Source organism: Ambystoma mexicanum, chromosome 2q, assembly GCF_040938575.1.
Source record: "Ambystoma mexicanum isolate Mex_15411 chromosome 2q, UKY_AmexF1_1, whole genome shotgun sequence".
NCBI classification, from domain to species: domain Eukaryota; kingdom Metazoa; phylum Chordata; class Amphibia; order Caudata; family Ambystomatidae; genus Ambystoma; species Ambystoma mexicanum.
The window spans coordinates 241138836-241158098 of NC_090924.1; the positions used below are offsets into that span (position 1 = coordinate 241138836).

At 45.9% G+C, this 19263-nt stretch overlaps 1 protein-coding gene across 1 annotated transcript in view; it reads right to left on the minus strand.

The window, feature by feature from the left end:
* UNKL (unk like zinc finger) overlaps positions 1-19263 on the minus strand; it is a 1575372-nt gene that overhangs the window by 843989 nt on the left and 712120 nt on the right. The window contains exon 7 of the mRNA XM_069647206.1: positions 14369-14453. Coding sequence (XP_069503307.1) covers positions 14369-14453 — 85 coding nt within the window. The remainder of the gene's footprint in view (positions 1-14368; positions 14454-19263) is intronic.

Below are 19263 nucleotides of genomic sequence, written 5' to 3' on the forward strand. Positions count from 1 at the left end.
CAATAACTATGTTTGAATGAAACTATTTAATTTTATTGAAACCATTTTTTTTGTGTGGTCAAAATTTGGTAAACAATTGTATTTATTGTGTATCTTTTTGGGATCATACATTGTTTTTCCAATAATGTTTTTCAATTGTGAACCATATTTCGTTAGATACATACAAACATAAAGTTGATGAATACCTAATAGTTAGACATTTTATTTTCCAAATTACAGCAATATATTGTTGTGAGTTTCAACCCAATTCAAAATGGCGGTTGCAACGCGATGACGCGTACGTGCCGATCACATGCCATCACGTTGCAACGTCATATTCAAAGTCGGCCATCTTGGAACAGCACGGTGCAGCTCCGGGATCACAGGTGAAACTAATGCAAAAAGAAACAAACCTAGAATGAAAGAGGAGAAATCCAGGTAAGGGGATACAAATAAGAGACATTTTGGATTCCCAAGATGCATACTGATTAACATTGAATTATATTAGTTAACTTTAGATTAAACTGTTCTAGGAACTGAGGACCTTAAAGACATCGAAAAGATGGAATTGGAAATTAACTATAAACAATAAAAATATAATTTGTTATCAAATTCGTAAATGAAAATCCCAGTTTATTATGCTCAGAAAACAACTAAAGTAAGTAAAACAAGGTGTAACACATTAAAAACACTGCACTAGAAAAGCAGATTTCTAACAGATTTTTGAATGGTCTTTTGCTATAATTTCTAGCCACTTGAAATCGAGGATCAAACACATTAATGGAGTGTTTCTGGTTTACTTTATTTTGCAGAATATTAAATGTTCACATTAACCCTCCTGAAGAACCATTGATAAAAATGGGGAAACACGTGTTGGGGGGCTATCATTAATGTTTAAACCAAAGAAAAATTAAGCAAAACAAATTTTGAAAATACAAGCAAGAATAAAACTGTTTTGGAGCGCATTTCAACAGTGTTTGTATTCTTTATTGATATATTAGCTCTGTGCAGCTTTGAGAGCAATAAACACAAGTGTATGCAGCACCAACAAATAATTACTTTTGAAAACAAAACCAGAACTACAAATACTTGCCATAGTTTGTCATTAAAGGCGGCTAAAGATTACATTTTGAGGTTGTAATTCATGTATTTGGTATGTGTGATATAGATTAACCATTTTCTTTTTACATCAATTAGAGGCCTAGGAAGAGCACAAAGAGTCAGACAACAACACAAACTAATGATGTTGCTTGCCAACCTGACGTCACTTTGGGGCAATTACATTTTGAGGATCAGCATGGTCCTCTCAAGATTCAGAGTCATGATTCAGAAGTCCAGTGGCTGGAATTTTAATGGAAAGTCACCAGGGACCCATGGAAAGTAACTATGGATCATTGTTACAGCACACATCACCCAGAGGTGACAGACAACACAGAAGATGTTTCAGAAGTGCTTGCAGACACGCTCACACAATCCACACCCTCTAAAAAATGTCAATCAAAGAAAGAGACAATGGGCCTCATTAAAACTGTGCCGGCCCACTCGCAGAGATCTCACTGGAGCACCGGCACCATTGTTAACAGTGCCGCTGTGTCCCCATTCCCATGGCGTCCTATGGGATGCCATGAGAATGGGGACTTACAAAAGTACCGGCCCCTTACATCCCGGCCGCCGGTGTTGTAGTACCCCAGTGTTACCGGAGAGTCATGCGCTGGAATTTTTTTCGGGTGGGGCGGCAAGCCACCGGTATCACTATCAGGCTTACCGCCAGACCCTTAATGAGGCCCAATGTTCCCCGTTTCCCAAATACATGTGGAAAATCTGGAAATATTACACACTGAAATAACTGAAGCATCTTCGCAATTGATAGACGAATGTGCTCATGATCTGGACTTCACTCTTCCTAGTGTGGAAGACTTGTCCACCACCATCCAAACACAAACCGCTGTACAGCTGGATGATTTGGCTATTAAGGGAGCCAAAATAAATTATATTCAACTGCTGCCTGCTAGAGACTATCAACATGATTAAATGGGATCATAAATTACATAGGAGAATTTGTGGGGAACCGTTGAAGCTTACTTGTGTAGTCAAAGAAACCAACCTGAAGATCAAGGGTAGCTGTGTCCACCATCAAAACAAATTTTTCATGGTCAGCACAGCCTATGCTTGGAAAAGTGCCTGCTGGAAACTTACTTTGTTCAACAGCTTTGTTGTTTAGCAGATCAACGTTCAGTAAATATTTCAAGTCTCTGAAAATGTGTGGGAATTGTGTTCCTTGCTAAACCCCAATGGTACAAATAACAGAAAGAATTTCTTGTTCGCCGCTATTAGACAGCCCTGGAATCTCGAACAGACATCAATGGACAATGCTCTCGCTGGCAAAAGGCTCAGGCTTGCTGGTGATGACAGTGCTACAGTCCTGGTTTTCTGCTAAATACTGCACTTATCACTTCCAAGACATGGAAAGCAAAAGAATAGTGAGTTCAGTCGTCGTGCAAGTATCTGAATGTACATCTTCTGTTGCCATGACTGAATGTTCCTCCAACGCATTCCACACCTTTGACATGTAATGTAATGTCCACAGCTGTGCACTTCGGAAACTTTTTCGGCAGAGGGCGTCCTGCGTTGATGGCGTCGGGTCCATGTCCCTCAAAGGCCTCGGTCGAGGGCGACGTCACAGGATGTTATAAATAGGACACACAGCGCCCGTAGCCTCAGTTTAAGTTTTTTGCCCCAGAACGTGTGGCACCAGTCTGATGCCTGCTGGACTGTACTTAGCCTTGTGGAAAACGGAAGGTGCAATCGCATAGGAAATTCTCCTAAGGGGCAGGCTGGGAGGGCGATGTGCAATGCGTTGGAGGAACATCCAGTCGAAAGACTGTTACTAGTTGGTAAGTAACTTGTTCTTCGAATGGATTGTGTCCTCCAACATATTCCACATCTTTGACAGACTCCCAATGCAGTACCAGTAAATGGAGGAGGGAAAACAATTTAGAGTACCCAATTACATTGCGGAATAAAGAACCGCCTTCGCAAAGACCATGTCCTGACCATGGATTGTATCCAGGGAATAATGTTTACAAATGTATGGATTGAAGCCCAAGTAGCGGCATCACAAATATTCCTAATAGGAAAACCCCGTTGGAGGGCAGTGGAAGTAGCCACACCCCTAGTGGAATGAGCTCTCAACCCATCAGGAGGGTCTTTACCCGCCAATCGGTAACACTCCTTAATGGTAAGGATAATCCACCTGGACAAGGTCTGTTTGGAAACAGCCAGGCCCAAACGGTGTCCAGCATATCCTACAAAGAGTTATTCGTCCACTCTGACCATGGATATCCTAGAAATGTAAAAGCTTAGAGCTCTCCTAGGATCCAACCGATGGAGTCGCTCCTCTACCTTACCAGGATGAGGAGGAGGGTAGAAAGATGGAAGACCCACTTTTTGACTCAAATGGTATTCAGAAAATACCTTAGGTAGAAAGGAGGGACGTACTCACAGTGCAACCCTGTCCTTGTGAAACATAGTAAAGGGTGGCTTAGATGAAAGTGCCTGCAATTCACTCACTCTGCGAGCGTACGTAACCGCATGTTAGGCAGAAACCTGTGCAGTTCCCTCTGGGACCACTGCAAAAGATTTAAGACTACAGGTGTTTGGCAGTAAACCCACTTGGTAGTAGTCTGTACCACACAGATTCACTTGGTAGCTGTGGCTGAGCAGTCAGACTTCCCTCAAGAAGAGTTAGGCAGTATACAGAGTATTCACAATAGGTCAAAAGAACACAGTAGAACAAGCAAACACTGACCAGAGCTTGGTGTAAAAAAGATAATTATTTATTTAAAACCACATCTAATAAAACACACAGGCACTAATATTAAGCAGTTCAAAAACACGGTCACTAAAAGATATACGCTCCCTTAAAAGAATATTAGACAAGTCTTAATTTATTTATTTATTTATTTAATTTATATAGCGCGCAGGCAGCCCAGGGGCATTGTGGCACTGTTACTTGCAAGGAAGACTTAGTTACAATGTGTGCAGGTTGTGCCTTGGGTTACAGTGAGGGAGTGACCTGTGATCAGATATACCACATAATACATCATACAGTACAGTTATGAGCGCTAGGCCATGTAATTGTTAGATGAACAGGGTCGTTTTCAGGGTTTTCCCCACTTATTTTCAGACAGCGTGAGCACTTAACGCAGATGGCACTCTAATAATTCGGTTTAAAAGGGAGAGAAAGGCAGAGCATAAATTGAAACAGATCCCAACACTTTCAAAAGAACACAGCAAGAGAGGAAGGCAGAGTCAAACCGTGAAGTTAGAGTTCAGAAAGCCGGATCCACTTTAAGAGGATCAGAACGAAATGTGTCCAAGGTCAGACGGTTGAAAAGTGCACAAAAGTCTCGAAAAGGTTCAGAAAGAGTGGACCAAAAGAAAGGGGACCAGTTAGATGGTCAAGGCGGTCAGCCCATTCCAGAAGGTTAAGGGATTATTATTACCTTGTAGCAATCTTTAGAAAGGAGGCCTGGCGGACACGGTACCTTAAAGTGGTGAGAATACTCCAGCAGGGGCAGTTGTTCCTGGCACCGGATGCAAGTCGGTGCTTCGTCCGGGGGAAGAGAGGATCTCGTCGGGGAGGAAGACAGGAGCCCGTTGCACTGCCAGGGAAGAAACCAGCCGCGGAGTTCTCAGTTACAAAGGAGCGGTCCTTTTATTCGCGGTCCAGTGGTAAGTGGCTATCCGGTTGCCGGGGTGATTGGCACGGGCAATTCGACCACAAGACGTCCTGGGATGCGAGGAAAAGAAGGTAAACTGGTTGTGAACACCAGTCAGGGGAAGAAGACTCTCCAGCCGGGAGATCTTCTCTGTCGTCGGGAAGTGGTGAGTCGGTTCCACGGGGCTCCACCGGTGGTGTCGTCGTAGCAGGTCGGCTCAGCTTCTCCCTCGTCAGATTCTCAGGTCCTGTGTGTCATGATCTCTGCTTCCAAAAGGTCAGGGTTTTCCCAACTCCCTTGGAAGCAGATCCATAACCCAGGTTCCGAGTGCCAACCAGTCCCAATTGGGACCTTTTGGACCCAGTCCTGGCGCCAGTGGCACCAGGCTCATAAATATGCCCAGTCCCAGCGCTGGAAGCGCCGGGCTCATAATGCTTGGGTGGACTTACCTGCAGCAGACCATGCTGCTTACTTGCCTGCCAGTTGAGCCTCTGATCCTCTTCTGTTTGGAACTACTTTTCCTGTTGGGTGGGGCAGGAGCCACTCCCTAGATTCAGAACACTGGAACTCTTCTGGAAAGCAGGAACTCTTTTCTTACCTAGGCGTGGCTGTGGAAGGAGACACCTAAGCACTACAGGAGGCTATTTAAACCACACCCGATGGATGAATCTTGCTTTGCGTTATTCTGCATCCTCTGCAGCAGAACGCTCATCGTGTCTTCTGCATCTGATCCTGGGCCTAAGGAAAAAGGCTTACCATCCTGAATCCAGTCTTCAGCAACACCTATAAAGACAAGAAAGAACAGGTTAGCATTACGGTCTTCAGTGACAGCTCTTCACTTACCTGGTCCATCGGCTGTCACCAACGCCTCGCGCTGCATTCCGGCATCTGAAAGACAAAGGCTTACCTACTCTTTGTGCGCTCCGGAGGTGTTCACACTGCATTCCGGCATCTGAAAGACAAAAGCTTACCAACTCTTCGCACGCTCCGGAGGCCTTCGGCGCTGCATCACGCATCTGAAAGACAAAACAAGGTGCGTTTAAAGAGATTGGGGAACTTTAATACTCACGTGCCATTACTCCTTTCCACATCTAACCCAGTGGGTATTCCGGCACCCTGCAGCCGCTCCGAACTTGTACCTGCAAAATAAAAAGACAGTTAGAGCGCATCGTGAAGCAGGCAACAAGAGCTTACTTACGTGCTTCCAGGCGCTTCTATTCATCACACGGGCTCCATCTTCAACTCACTTCAGCCCGTCATCCGCCATCGCCGGAACCCTGCAAAACAAGAAACATCATTACTAAAGACTTTAAAGACATTAGAATTACTCGAAACTTACCGTTCGTGCAGTAAACGACGGACAGCAGTCCTCTGAAGTCAAGAGGCCTGCTCCCCTTATCCAGTGAAGAAACTGGTTACAGCACCCTGCCCCGAGGCAGATGGAGAGCACGGCGTTCACTTACCTAAGACATCTTACCCTTCGAGTCAGACATACAGTGCACAGAGGTCCAGCCCAAAGAGCCAGCCGTGTGTTACACATCACCTTTGAAGATACGGTATACACCCAGTCAAGACCGGCGCCTCTATGGGAATCAGGTGAGCGTTACACTGTGGTGACTTCTAAAGTTCCAGTCCCAAAAGCCCTGCTTTTATGCAGCACACCCCCATTCACTCAACCTAGCTGTCAATCAAACATGCTAAGTGGTGAGCCGGCCGGCTCACCACTTGGGCCAATCACTCAAGAGTGCGACTTGAGTTACCAAGGTAACTCAGTCCAGAGTGCCTAAACCCCCTCCCACACCCCCTGTGGTACCCAGACAGAGTGGCACCACTTTTGGAGGCTTCTGTGGAGAAGCCCGCCAAAAAGTGGAACAAAGGGCGCGACTTGGGTTGGAGTCACAGAAGAGAACACAAACACCATTTTAGAATCGAGTCCTGGCAAAAAATACCAACCTACGAATTAATATTAAATAAATAAACCGGCAGTATTTTCGAGGCTATGAGAATTAAATAATTAAAGTTGGTAGCCTCGAACAATGGGAAAATCCCATAGAGATATATTCACGGTCGAATATAAAAAGTAGTATCCACTGCCACCAGCCAAAACTCGATCAGGGGGGGCGGAGACGTGCCCCCTCGACTAACAGACCCCAGGGCAATCGAATTGCCCCGGCCAGTACGTTCACAATATGATGGTTTGTACTGGTTTATGTTCATAATTTGGGACTAGTAAAGCCAATGGTGACTTTACATGCCCTGGGAGACAGTAGTCAGTCCCAGGGTATGGGGTCTATGGCGGGGTGTCACTATGACACCCCTGTGTCACTGCACGAAGGGTGCTGTGTAACACACATAGTAAAAACACATGAGACCCTATGGAGTAAAGGACCCCATAGCCCATAAAACACATTAACAGTCAAAGGAACACCATAAATCATGTCCAAGAGTGGGAGAAAGAGTCTCACTCTTGGCAGGAGAAAAAAACAAACTCCAGAAATCCAGCAAAGCTGCTGGGGGACTCACTAGGTTAGGAAATTCAGCCTAAACAGAGAATTCTCCCTAACACCGCAACCAAGAACACAGTCTTGAAGGACAGTAATCTCAAAGAACAAGAGCGCAAAGGTTCAAACGGAGCACCCATGAGAAATTTCAAAACCAATTTCAAGTCCCAAAAACGGCACCTGGAAAGGGGACGGCAGGAATACATTAGTCAGTCCTTTAAGAAACTGAGAAATCAAAAGGAATCTTAAAGTAAGAACATTCTTCAGATGAGCGCTTAAAGATAGACAGCGCCGCCAAGTAACCTTTAATGGTACCCACTTGAAGGCCCCAGTGGGCCAAAGAAAGTAAGAAAGACAAAACCATAGGAATAGAGCATTGAAAAGGATCAACATTGTGATCCCTGCACCAGTCGCAGAACTTATGCCAACGGTACAGAGATTTTGTTGCAGGCCGCCTGGCCGAAAGCAACACTTCCATCACGTCATCCGGGAGGTCCCAATACTTATACCTCAACCTTTCAGATACCAAGCGGGAAGTTTGAGAGTCTTGACCTCTGGATGGGGAACCTGACCCCCCCCCTCTCGTGAGAGCAGATCCTCTTGATAGGGAAGACAGCGTGGAGGACAGATGGACATTTCTAGAAGGTCCGGGTACCAAGCTCTCCTTGCCCAATCCGGAGCAATGAGAATCAAGTGGGTACCGAACCTCTGCAACACTTGAGGAATGACGGGGACTGGAGGAAACGTGTACAGCAGTGGGAATGACCAATCCACCACAAACGCGTCTCCTAAGGATCCTCTTGGAGGAAATTCCCTTGAGCAGAATATCTCGTACTTCTGGTTGACACTGGTGGTGAAGAGATCCACTTGCGGGGTTCCCCAAAGGGCAAATATCTCCTGAAGGACTTCCTGAGCCAACTCCCACACGTGGGAGACCGTGCTCTGCCTGCTCAGAGCGTCCTCCGCCGCATTTTCATCTCCGGCCAGATGAACTGCTGAGATCCAAATTCCCTGCTGGATGGCCCAGAACCAGAGCTGCATTGCCTCTCTGCACAACGGAAGTGACCCAACTCCCCCCCCCTTTTGTTGAGGTAATGCATGGCCACTGTGTTGTCCATCATGATCAGGACACTCTTCCCCCGCACAGAGGGCAGAAAAGCCTTCAGGGCTAGCCTGACGGCCCTTAGCTCTAACAGATTGATGTGGAGTCTGGACTCCGACAGAGACCAACGACCGCTGGTGGTTAAGTCGTTGGCATGAGCACCCCATCCTGTGAGGGAAGCATCTGTCACTACCGTCACCTCCGGCCACGGTTGCCAAAACTGTTCCCCCTTCATCGGATTCCCTTTGTCGGCCCACCACAGAAGATCCTGGGAGACCGAGAGTGGAATCTGAACAGGATCCGACATCTTGCCGGAGAACTGTGACCACTGCATCTTGAGAACCCACTGCAGGGATCTCATCCGCAGCCGGGCCTCTGGCACCAGAAAAATGCAGGAATGCCATGAGGCCGAGCAACCTTAAGAATTCGAAAGCCAGGAGACTCTGGGCATGTTGAAACTTGTCCACCATCTGCACAATGTGATGGCCCTTACCTTGGGAGGCGAACACTTCCCAAGGACGTGTCTAAAACAGCCCCAATGTACTGGAGCTGTTGGGAAGGTGTCATGCCACTTCTTGAAATTCAGGGAGAAGCCCATCCTGTGGAGGGTGCGGCAGATGACACTGAGATGATCCAACGCCAGCTCGGGAGAGCGGGACCGGATCAGCCAGTCGTCCAGGTAGGGGTAGACGTGAATCCCCCTTGCCTGAGGTACGCTGCCACCACCACCATTAGCTTGGTGAAGACCCTCGGGTGGAGGTCAATCCGAACGGCAGGACCCGAAACTGAAAGTGCAAGTCACCAGCGGCAAACCTCAGGTACTTCCTGTGCGCGGGATGAATCGGCACATGAAAGTAAGCATCCATGAGGTCTAGAGACACCAACCAATCCAGTTGAAGGGCCTGGAGGACTTGAGAAAGAGTAACCATCTTGAACTTGTCCTTCCTGGGAAGTTTGTTCAACCAATGCAAGTCCATGACGGGTCTCAATCCCCGTCTTTCTTTGGGATCAAGAAATAAGGGAAATACCATCCCTTGTTCCTCTCTGCTACAGGCACCATTTCTATTGCGCCTTTCTCCAGCAGGCTCAAGATTTCATGCGCAAGGAGCAGATCGGGAAGCTTCAAAGAGAGTTTCCCCAGTGGATTGTCGTGAGGCCGCTTAAGGAAGGGAAGGCAGTAGCAGTGGGCAATGGTATCCAGAACCCACACATCTGACTAATGGCAAACCATTCTTCGAGATGCTGAGACAGTCTGCCCCCAACCGGCGAACCATGGGATATGGCCTCATGACTGTTTGGAAGCGGCTGCGGCAGTGCCTGAAGGTAAAGAGGCAGCTGCCAGAGCGGCTTTGGCACCACGATTTCCCCGACCACCCTGAGTACTTTTTTTGCTGGCCCCTTTGACTGGCGGCCCCTCTAGTTCTACCAATGGAGGAGTAGTAATGAAAGGAACCTCCCCTCCACTGCTGTCCCCTGCGATGAAAAGGTAGAGGTTGATGCACCGCAGCGCTTAAAGATTTCGCTGCAGCCTTTGAGGTCTGCAACATCTCAAGACTCATCAGCCTTGCTGCCAAACAAATGTGCGCCATCAAAGGGCATGTTGAGAAGACGTGCCTGCACATCCGGAGCAAATCCCGACTTCCGCAACCACGCAAATCTGCGTATAACGGTGCTTGCAGCCATGGATCGGCTAACACTGTCGGCCGTATCCAAACCCGACTGAAGGGATTCGCATATGGCATCCATGCCGTCCTGCACGAGAGCAAGGAACCCATCCCTTAATTCCCTCCTCGGGAATATGCTCAGCCGCCAAGGAAACAATTCCACAGAGTGTGTGAAAACCTTGCCAAGGCACTCGTGGAGTTGGCCGATTTCAGTGCCATGCTCCCAGCAGAAAATACCTTTCGGGCACAACCGCGCTTGTCGTCCCTATTCGGAGGGTTGGTAGGGTACGCCACCTGACTCGAGGCGGCCGTAGCCACCTGAACCACCAAACTCTCAGGAGTGGGGTGAGTAGATAAATAGCTGGGGTCACTAACGGAAGGGCGGTATTTCTTGGTCAAAGACTTATTAACAGCCGGAAGAGATTCCGGGGACTGGCAAGCAGCTGTCACCCTTTTCTGCAAGATGAGATGAAATGGCAAAATAGGGTCCGAGGACAGAGCTTGATCCAAGAGGTCTGTCAGATCATCCTGTACAAAATCTTCTAGACCAGCCCAGATACTCCGAGACTCGCGCCATGAGCCTCCTATAAGAAGACTCTGCATGAGTCTACCGAATTCCACTTCCGGGGAAGTGTCCAGCCCACTGGTATCATGGAGGGTCTGCCTCAACTCCTCCAACTGACTGTCTCCAGAAAAAAGTGGATCATCAAGGTCACCTGGATCCTCAACCTCAGACCTTTCCTCCTCTTCATAAATATCATCCAGAAGGAGTTGAAGCCCAAGTCTGGGGACAGAAAAGGGCCTGGAGGCCAAAACCAGCCTCTCAGACTTCGACGTATCCTTCCTTGGAGGATCCACGATATCCGGGTACTCCAATGGCAAACGGAGAAAAAACTCCCCGAAGGCTTTGAAGTCGAGAGCGTTGACAACCTCGATGTCGTGATCGCAGAAGGCTTTGGCGTCGACACAGGTGCTGATGGCGCCAGGGGCTGATACGACGGCAAGGCGTCGATGTCTGAATCGGACGAACGAGTCGACGCCGGCCCCAAGCCCTGAACAGGTTGCTGCGGTCTCGCTGGAGACAAGAACTGAGACCTAGAGACGCGGCTCTTCCGACTCACCAAATACTTGTCCAAACGGGACCTCGTCGGCTCCCGATGCGAGTTGCGTCATGTACCCGAGCCCGAAGGCATGCAAGCCACGGTACGAGACGGATCCTGGCCACCTTCATCAGAAGGCACGACCGGACCCGTGCCCTGCGATGGAAAAATCGCTAACATGGAGTGTCTAAAACGCCACCCATTCCTCCGGAGTCGAGGACTTCGTAGGGCACGTAACCTTCCTCGAGGCACCATCCTACGAGGAGGACGGGGAAGGTGACCGGTGATGGTGCTTCCTAGAGTGCCGGGACGAGGAAGATGAGTGGCGGGAACCACTGCGTGACGGAGATCCCCGGGACTCCTTCCGACGCAGAGAGTCGCCCCTCGAGTCGTCGGTTGAAACTCCCTTGGACTTGGAAGTCCGTGACTTAACAAGCGGAGAGCCCCTACCTACCTGGAGCTGCCCTACCTACCTGGAGCTTCCCCTTCCGCTCCTGCAAGGGCTTGGCAGTCAGCGACTGGCATTTCCAGCAGTCGTCGGTGTCGTGCGACTCGCCCAGGCACCACAAACAAATGGTGGGGGTCGGTGAGGGACATCTTCGACTTGCAGTCCCGGTAGGTCTTGAAGCCAGACCATGTAGTCGAAGAGAAAGACATCGTCAATTAAGAAAACACACGAGGCGCACCGAGTCTCACGAAGTTAACATGTTCGCGGAAAAAAAGGAACTGAGGCTACGGGTGCCATGCGTTCTATTATAACATCCTGTGACGACGCCCTCGACAGAGGCCTTCGATGGACATGGACCCGACGCCACTGACGCAGGACGACGCCCTCTGCTGAAAAAGTTTCTGAAGTGCACAGCTGTGGACATTACATGTCAAAGATGTAGAATGCTTTGGAGGACACAATCCATTCGAAATATTGTTTCATTAAATCCATCGACATTATGCAATGCAGAGGGATGTAAATAGACTGAATAGCTACGGACAGGTACATTGGAATAGCAAAGGCCATGCAAGAGCAGTTCTTAAACATACAGCATCAATATGATATATGGCACGTCGCAAAATTAATTTCTAAAGAAAAAGTACAGCTGCAGGTAAAAAAAAAAGTACGGGAAACATTTCAACTTGGTCACAGACCATCAGCAACCATCTTTGGTGGAGCTGAAAACACTCTTGGGAAGAAAACTAGTATTTCCACAAATGTGTACATGGACGGTTGATTAAGGAGCAGGAGCACAAGAAAAAGTGGTTGGTGATAGGATCCCTTCCTCACACAGCACTCGAGAAGATTGTGTATGACAAAATGCTTTCAAGAGACATGAAGGGACTCACTGAATTCTGCCACACTGGAGATTTGGAGGTGTTCCATAATATGTGCCTAAAGAACAGGCCTAAAAGTTTGCATTTTCAGCACAGATGGTATGGAAGCCAGAACAAGACAGGCTGTACTTGCACACAATGAGAACGTTGGTAGGAACAAGCAAAAACTACAGGGACTTTCCGGATGCTTCATTACAATATGGGGTTTACAAACAGAAGCAAACTGTGGGTGGCAAAGCCAATATTCCAGGAGATGGATTTGGAATGTGTTAAAGATCAGACATTGACTGTGCTGGCCATGCATTTGCATGGAATGGCTCCAGATTTTGATTCCAAGGCCAAGTCTCTGCCACAGAACATTGCAAAAGAGGTTTGTCCTCCAAAACTTGAACTTGTGGAAAGGTTGACTTCAAGATTCAAATGATGTGTAGCTGTCTTCACAATTTTTCACAAAGCAAGTTTCAATCTTTTGCCCAATGTTTGAAAACTGTATTGATTATACAAAAAAGCCATAGTATAAAACTTGCAATGTAATTGTTGAATTATTTATTTTACTTTAATTATTTGTGATTTAACATTATTGAATATGCATTATAAGTTCTGTTTTACTTGTCCTTTTTATATATTTCTTTCCCTAAATATCATTATTTATATTACAACAATAAAATTCAATGTGATTATTTTCAGTATGTGCTTTCATTTCAAAATCATGGAAAAGTCTTTTTTGATTAAGATCATAGCTACATATGCTTTTTGATTCTCAAACAATTTGTAAAAATCTCGGAAAAATGTTCATTACGGGAACTAGAACATGGACTGAAAGTAATGCAATCACATAATAGAATATTTACAATACAACAGATGCAAGATGTAATATTAAAATTGTTACAATGGATTGACGGCACAATAAGTATTAGTTTGATAGTAATCAAAAATTATGACTGGGCTGAAGTCGAAGGGACCCGAGTGTGGACGGAGTAAACCCACTTTTTCCAGTAATACACCTTCATATGCTAATTTCAGGTGAAACAACATCCTATTGATATGTTAATGAGTCAGCCCTTTTTTGGGGGGTCTTGAACAATGGATTAAGTTCTGACTGTGCACACACTGGTCAAATAGGCTGACAATGTATGGATTTTAGCATGCTACAAAGATGCATTTAATTTAAATCTTTGACTAACATTACACAGATATCGGATTATTGAGGTTTCTAATTTTATTAGTAATATACTGAGAATTGTTTAATTTTCTTGTTGCATGTGTTTATGACTGATTTGAGAATACACTTGATGAGGTTTTCTTTTTAGACTAGGTTATAACTAATATAAATGTATTTTTCATTTACAGATTTCATGAATTTTGTGCAAATAATTTTGTTTAACTATTACACATAAAAAAAAGAAATGATAAAATAAACAGTGGGACTCTGTCTTTTACCACACATAAATCATAAATCATGAATCTGCAATGGTTTGTGAATGCTGCAACTCTGATACTACTAGAGCTCAGTAGCTTTCACCCCATTACTCCAGACCTCCTTTCGTTGCATATCCACTTTGCATTGCATCCCATGCTTATGGATAACACCATCAGTGCCGTTAGCAACAAAACTATTCCATTCACTCATCAAAATCCTTCAATTTTCTCTGTTAGTTACTTTTTTGTGAAGGGCATGAGTAAATGGGCACACTTTTCATTCAGGCTGCTTGTGTTTATAACCCTACTACTGGCTAGCCTTATGTCCACTCCAAACCAGAGTTATGACAGGTCCTGAAGTTTGTGTCTCTTTACTATTCTGAGGACATATGATATGTTCTCAGTTTGAAGCCAGATGAATTGAAGTCTCCATAGGCAGCATCAAGATGACACCTAAGTGACGTATAAGTGCTCTTTAAAACCAACTATTATTTTATATCACACTTAATGACAGATATTCAAAAGTACTGTAATACACGAGGACCACATTACTTACTTTCGACATGTGCAAAAGCGCAAAACGGACCACGAGGGCAGTATCCTGTTTGACGCATGTCATTGCATTTTGTAGATTTATAAATCTATGGAAATAGAACATAAATAGTATTACATTACCCACATGAACTTAAATATATTCTAGACACAAAAGCCATTTCCAAACAAGTCTATCTGAACACCACAATCTCTAAGAATCCTAGCCCAGCATTAAAGGAATGCTTCCCCCCCTTGCTCTGCACCTCATAACAATGTATTCTAAGTGTGTTTTTCTATGGAGCATCACTTATATTTTGGATGGTCACTATGACCCACCACGTTCACCACACATTTTTTGTGGGAACGTAAAGTCAAACATTAGTACTCAAAGTTCAAATGCCCTGTCAACACAAACCAGAGCAAAAGCCTTTGCAGCGACACATGCAGCCAGCAGAGCAAAACAGTTTCATCACATTTACGCTATCATGCGCCGCCATGGAAATGCAGACTACTCCTTCACCTTCAGTGCATAATACAGCCTTTCTCCATTGTCGCTTAATTATTGTCCATGTATGTCCCCTAGTTTGTTCATTGCTTTAAGCTAGATTTTTGCTTTACCAAGACACTTTCTACATCTTGGTGAAACATATTCAATCATTTGCTACATCAGTCAGCGCAAGTGTTATTTATGTTACCATTGCAGTATGTATTTTTCAAAGGAATGCATGTATGCAACAATATATATCTGTTTTAACAATGAAAGGAGGTCTCATCCACATTTCACTCAGCTCTGTTAATGACATTGGCAGATGTTTGTTAACTCATGTAGCGTGAAATCATTGTGTTATGCATTTCTCCACATATCCATCTCGACTTTTACCATTGATTAACATTGTTCCATTATTTATAACTTTCCCAAATACATATTTTAACTATAATTTTTAAGCTAACGCATAGTTTTTCCTATACTTTTTTAACCAGGTTTCGTCCGTCTGCCATCATCACTATTACACATTTCAAATTTATAATGGCTGACCTTCACATATTCCTGTTTGGACCAGAGTACACAGATGAAGAAATGGAAGCAAGAAAAAATCAAGAACTACCAGAGCTAGGCAGTTTAACTGTAGATACATTTCCGCAACTTGGATGATTCCTACATTTGGTGTCAATACCATCATTGTGAATAGATGTACACATTAACTGAAAACAACTGTTGTCAGGAGAATTTGACTTGTGAAGATCACCCACATCAGTGCATAATTGCAAAGGGAAATGTAAGGCAGCATGCCTTAACCGTCTAGTTCTTCATGTGCTGACGGCGTTGATGCATGTAATTTGGGACATTGTCTGCGAGTCGTCACTAATGAGTAAGTATAGCATTACATTATTAAAGGTTTGCCAACCATTCCTGACACAAACATTAATGTACTTTGACTAGTCCATTTGGATGCGTTCTTTTCTATGGGATGGTGCCAGCATTGATCCAGACACCCATCTATCCTCATCTGTTTCAGGTATAGATGTCTACTTGTCAATGTCTGTTTATTTCAAATTAATTTGTCTGTATCCCCAAGATTTGCAAGGTGACAATCACATTTTCTCACTATTCAATGAAAATGTGGCATACGCTTGCAATGTCAAATCATTACAACTGTATGCTACTGTTTCATTTGTATGAGATACTATGCCGGATTTCACATTATACAAGATATTCAAAGAGCATGGAACATAAGATAATGTTTTTATCAGTACATACTTTTTTTCTCAATAAAGCAAGTACATGCAAAATTGAATATTGTTGGACAAGAAGCTACCTCCAACTCTCTCTTCCTAAGTATCTCCCTTCTCGAACTCTCCGCTCATCCATCTCCAACTCCATGAGGGTCAGACACTTTTCTAAGGAGAGAGTGGGGGGAAGATGTCTTTCTTCGGCTGGGGCTCCCTCTGGAACAGCCTCCCTGCCTCTCTCAAAATTGAGCAGAACCAGCTTTGGTTCCGGAAGTAACTCAAGACCTTCCTCTTCGCTTTCGCATTCTCTTTTCCTCTCCCCTGCTGATGACATGTCTGTTCCATGCACTGGTCACCTGGCTACCCTCTGAATTTGGGCCCAGGTCCCTGCCAGTCCAGTTGCAACTTGCACTGCCTTTTGGCCCCCCAGCACTTGTGGTCTGTATCTGTAACCCTACAGTCCCCTCTCTCAGCACTTACGAGCCACCCGCTGGCTGCACCCTCCGATTACTGGCACATGATGGCTGCACTCTGTTACCTGCACTTCTCCATACCCCCTCCCTTTTACACTTGTCCACCCCCCCCTGTGCTTGCGCGATCTGAATGACATAAGGCCTAGTAAGATCGTTGTTTTGTCGTTCCTTTGTTTACCCCTCCTTGTCTTGTCATGCCTAGAAACACTTATGATATGGCATTTATAATGTGCCTGTACACATCATAGAAGGCTATTAAAGTATTTCATTTATTTTCTGAAGCGGTTTGTTATTCGTCAACTCTCCCCTGCTCATTTCAAATGTGACCTAAAGCTGAAACTCATACAACGTATGTAGTTACAAAGCATGTAGTTACAAATAGAGAAACTAATCCAGTGGCACATGCTTGTATTTGATGTGCCAAGAGTCATAATTTCTAACATTATTGGAAACTAGCAGCTAAACTGTTCTCAGACAAAAACACAGTACAAAACAGTTTCTCCAAAAAACATTTGCACTTTAGCAATGTGTTCTACCACTTTCAGTACAGTTCTACTACCATATCGGTCAAATACAGCATGTACTATTAATGGTCTGTTTGTTGTTTAGGTTGCAAACAATACTGGCACAGCCTTCCATCCACACTTTGTGGAGAATTTCAGTAACAGTTTCCATTGGACAAGATGCGTTTGCACTCTGAAGTCGCTCCTCACCCACACAGAACTTCTAGTGGCTCCGTCAATGCTTTGGGATTGGTCACAGATCGTGTATGTACACATAATTATGTCTGAGTGGTTCTTGAAATTGGCAAACAATCAAGCAGTTAAGGTGTCTCTAGCAGGTGGTCCCCAAAATGTGTAACTATCCCCCCACCCCATCTCACCACGAGTGGTACTGAATGTCCAGGGTGGGTAGTGTGCAGTGGGGAGAGGAGGGTGTTTTATGAGGCAGTATGAAAATACAGGACTGTCACTCCCCTTTCATAGAATGTATAAGCATTTCTGGTAGGTGTGTGCGAAGCTACAATAGTGGTTACACCCCAAAAGACCACATATCGAAAATGAAAAAGGGACTCTTGAAAATTACACAGAAATGGGGCGCTGTTGAGCTGCCAAGCAAGATGGCCGCCTAGGTGGAGAGATCCTGCCAAGCATAATCCTTTTTGGAATTAAATACTCACATTGGAGGGTTCGGGGCAGCTTGGTGAGCCTGGGGACTTCCTCCTGAGCTGAATCGTAGTTTGAGACCTGAGCATTGATCCCCTGAAGTTGCTACGCATCCGAGGCCTGCTTTGCGGAGGGCTGAGCGGTGCTCTTCCCGCGCTGTGTCGGGCTCAGGCGATTGTGGCGCTGTTGCCCAGCTTGAGCGCACCCTTGCCTTGGGGGAGGTCCCACCGGGCGTGTGGAACTGCCCTGGCGCTTTCTGGCCTGGGGTGTCTGGCCCCGCTGGGATGCCAGCTGGGCTCCAGATCGAGCAGTTGGCGATGGGCTGTGAAGTAGCCCCAACGCATCGATGTACCTGCGTCTGGATTTGCTGAGCCGGCGGGGGTGCGGAGAGTGGGGTCGCCGACGACTGAGGCAGAGTCCTTCTGCGGTGCCCCCCGTGGAGCCCTAGCTGTCCTGTGCCCACACGGGGAAGTGAGGAGAGCGTGTGGCTTGTGCCGGGCTCGCTGGCCTGCTGTTGCGGCCGACCCCCGTCGTGGGGCTTGTTGGTGGCAGCCTGTGCGAGAGTCTGGTCGGCTCCTGGCTTCGTGGGCGCCCGGGCAGCTGGTGTGGGCTACGCTGGCTGCCTGAGTGGATTAAGCCTTTTGCCTACACCATGTGGTGGGTGTGAAGATGTCTTGCCCATAACTGACTGTGCCGATGTCTTGATGAGCGTTACGCTCCATGCACCATTGTACAGGCAGCATAATTGACCTTGCTGAGTGCTTGTGGGACGTGTACAGTGGCTGGTGAGGTGCAGGATTTCATACTTCCTGCTCTCTCTAACTTGTACTGCTCAAACTGCCTCCTGTGCCCCTGCTACCTACCTGGCCCATCTGGGGGGTGACATTTGGCTTACACCAGTATTCAACCAAGGAAAAAGCCACGGGGTAAAGCGATTCTGTGAAGGCGAATGCACACACGACAGAGCCATTCACTGACACGCAAGCGGTTTAAAATATCTAACCCAATATATAACAATGCAAGACAGCCTTTGGGATTACTATGGCCAAATTCCATGATGTATTATGGGACATGTAGTATCCGGAATACCATAGAAACTCGGTACACCACTGAAATTTCTCTGCAGGACTTGAAACAAAAATCCCTGCCTTACACATAAAGTGCTTGAATTCTTAAGACGGACTGGTCTGCCGCCTCAATTAAATTGATTCATGCAATCGCTTTGCCCATCACACCAAAAGAAATCAGTTTTAAGGTCACTACACTGACACATAGGCGCCATGTTGCCAGTGTAACGTGTTTCTTTAACCTATCGCGTCCTGAAGACGGGGTGTTGGACTTTACTGGTGAGCTTTAAACTGCAACAGTGTTGTCCTTCTCCCTAGAAACATATTCAAATGTTGACGCTATTATACCATGTTGTTGTATAATTGAAAATGCGATCAAAACACACCATTACTAACATCACGCAAATTGTACATTGCAAATGTTTTGGTGTCTGCTTCTTCCGCCCATTTGTGTTTCTGCAAATAACGAACGCTGGAAAT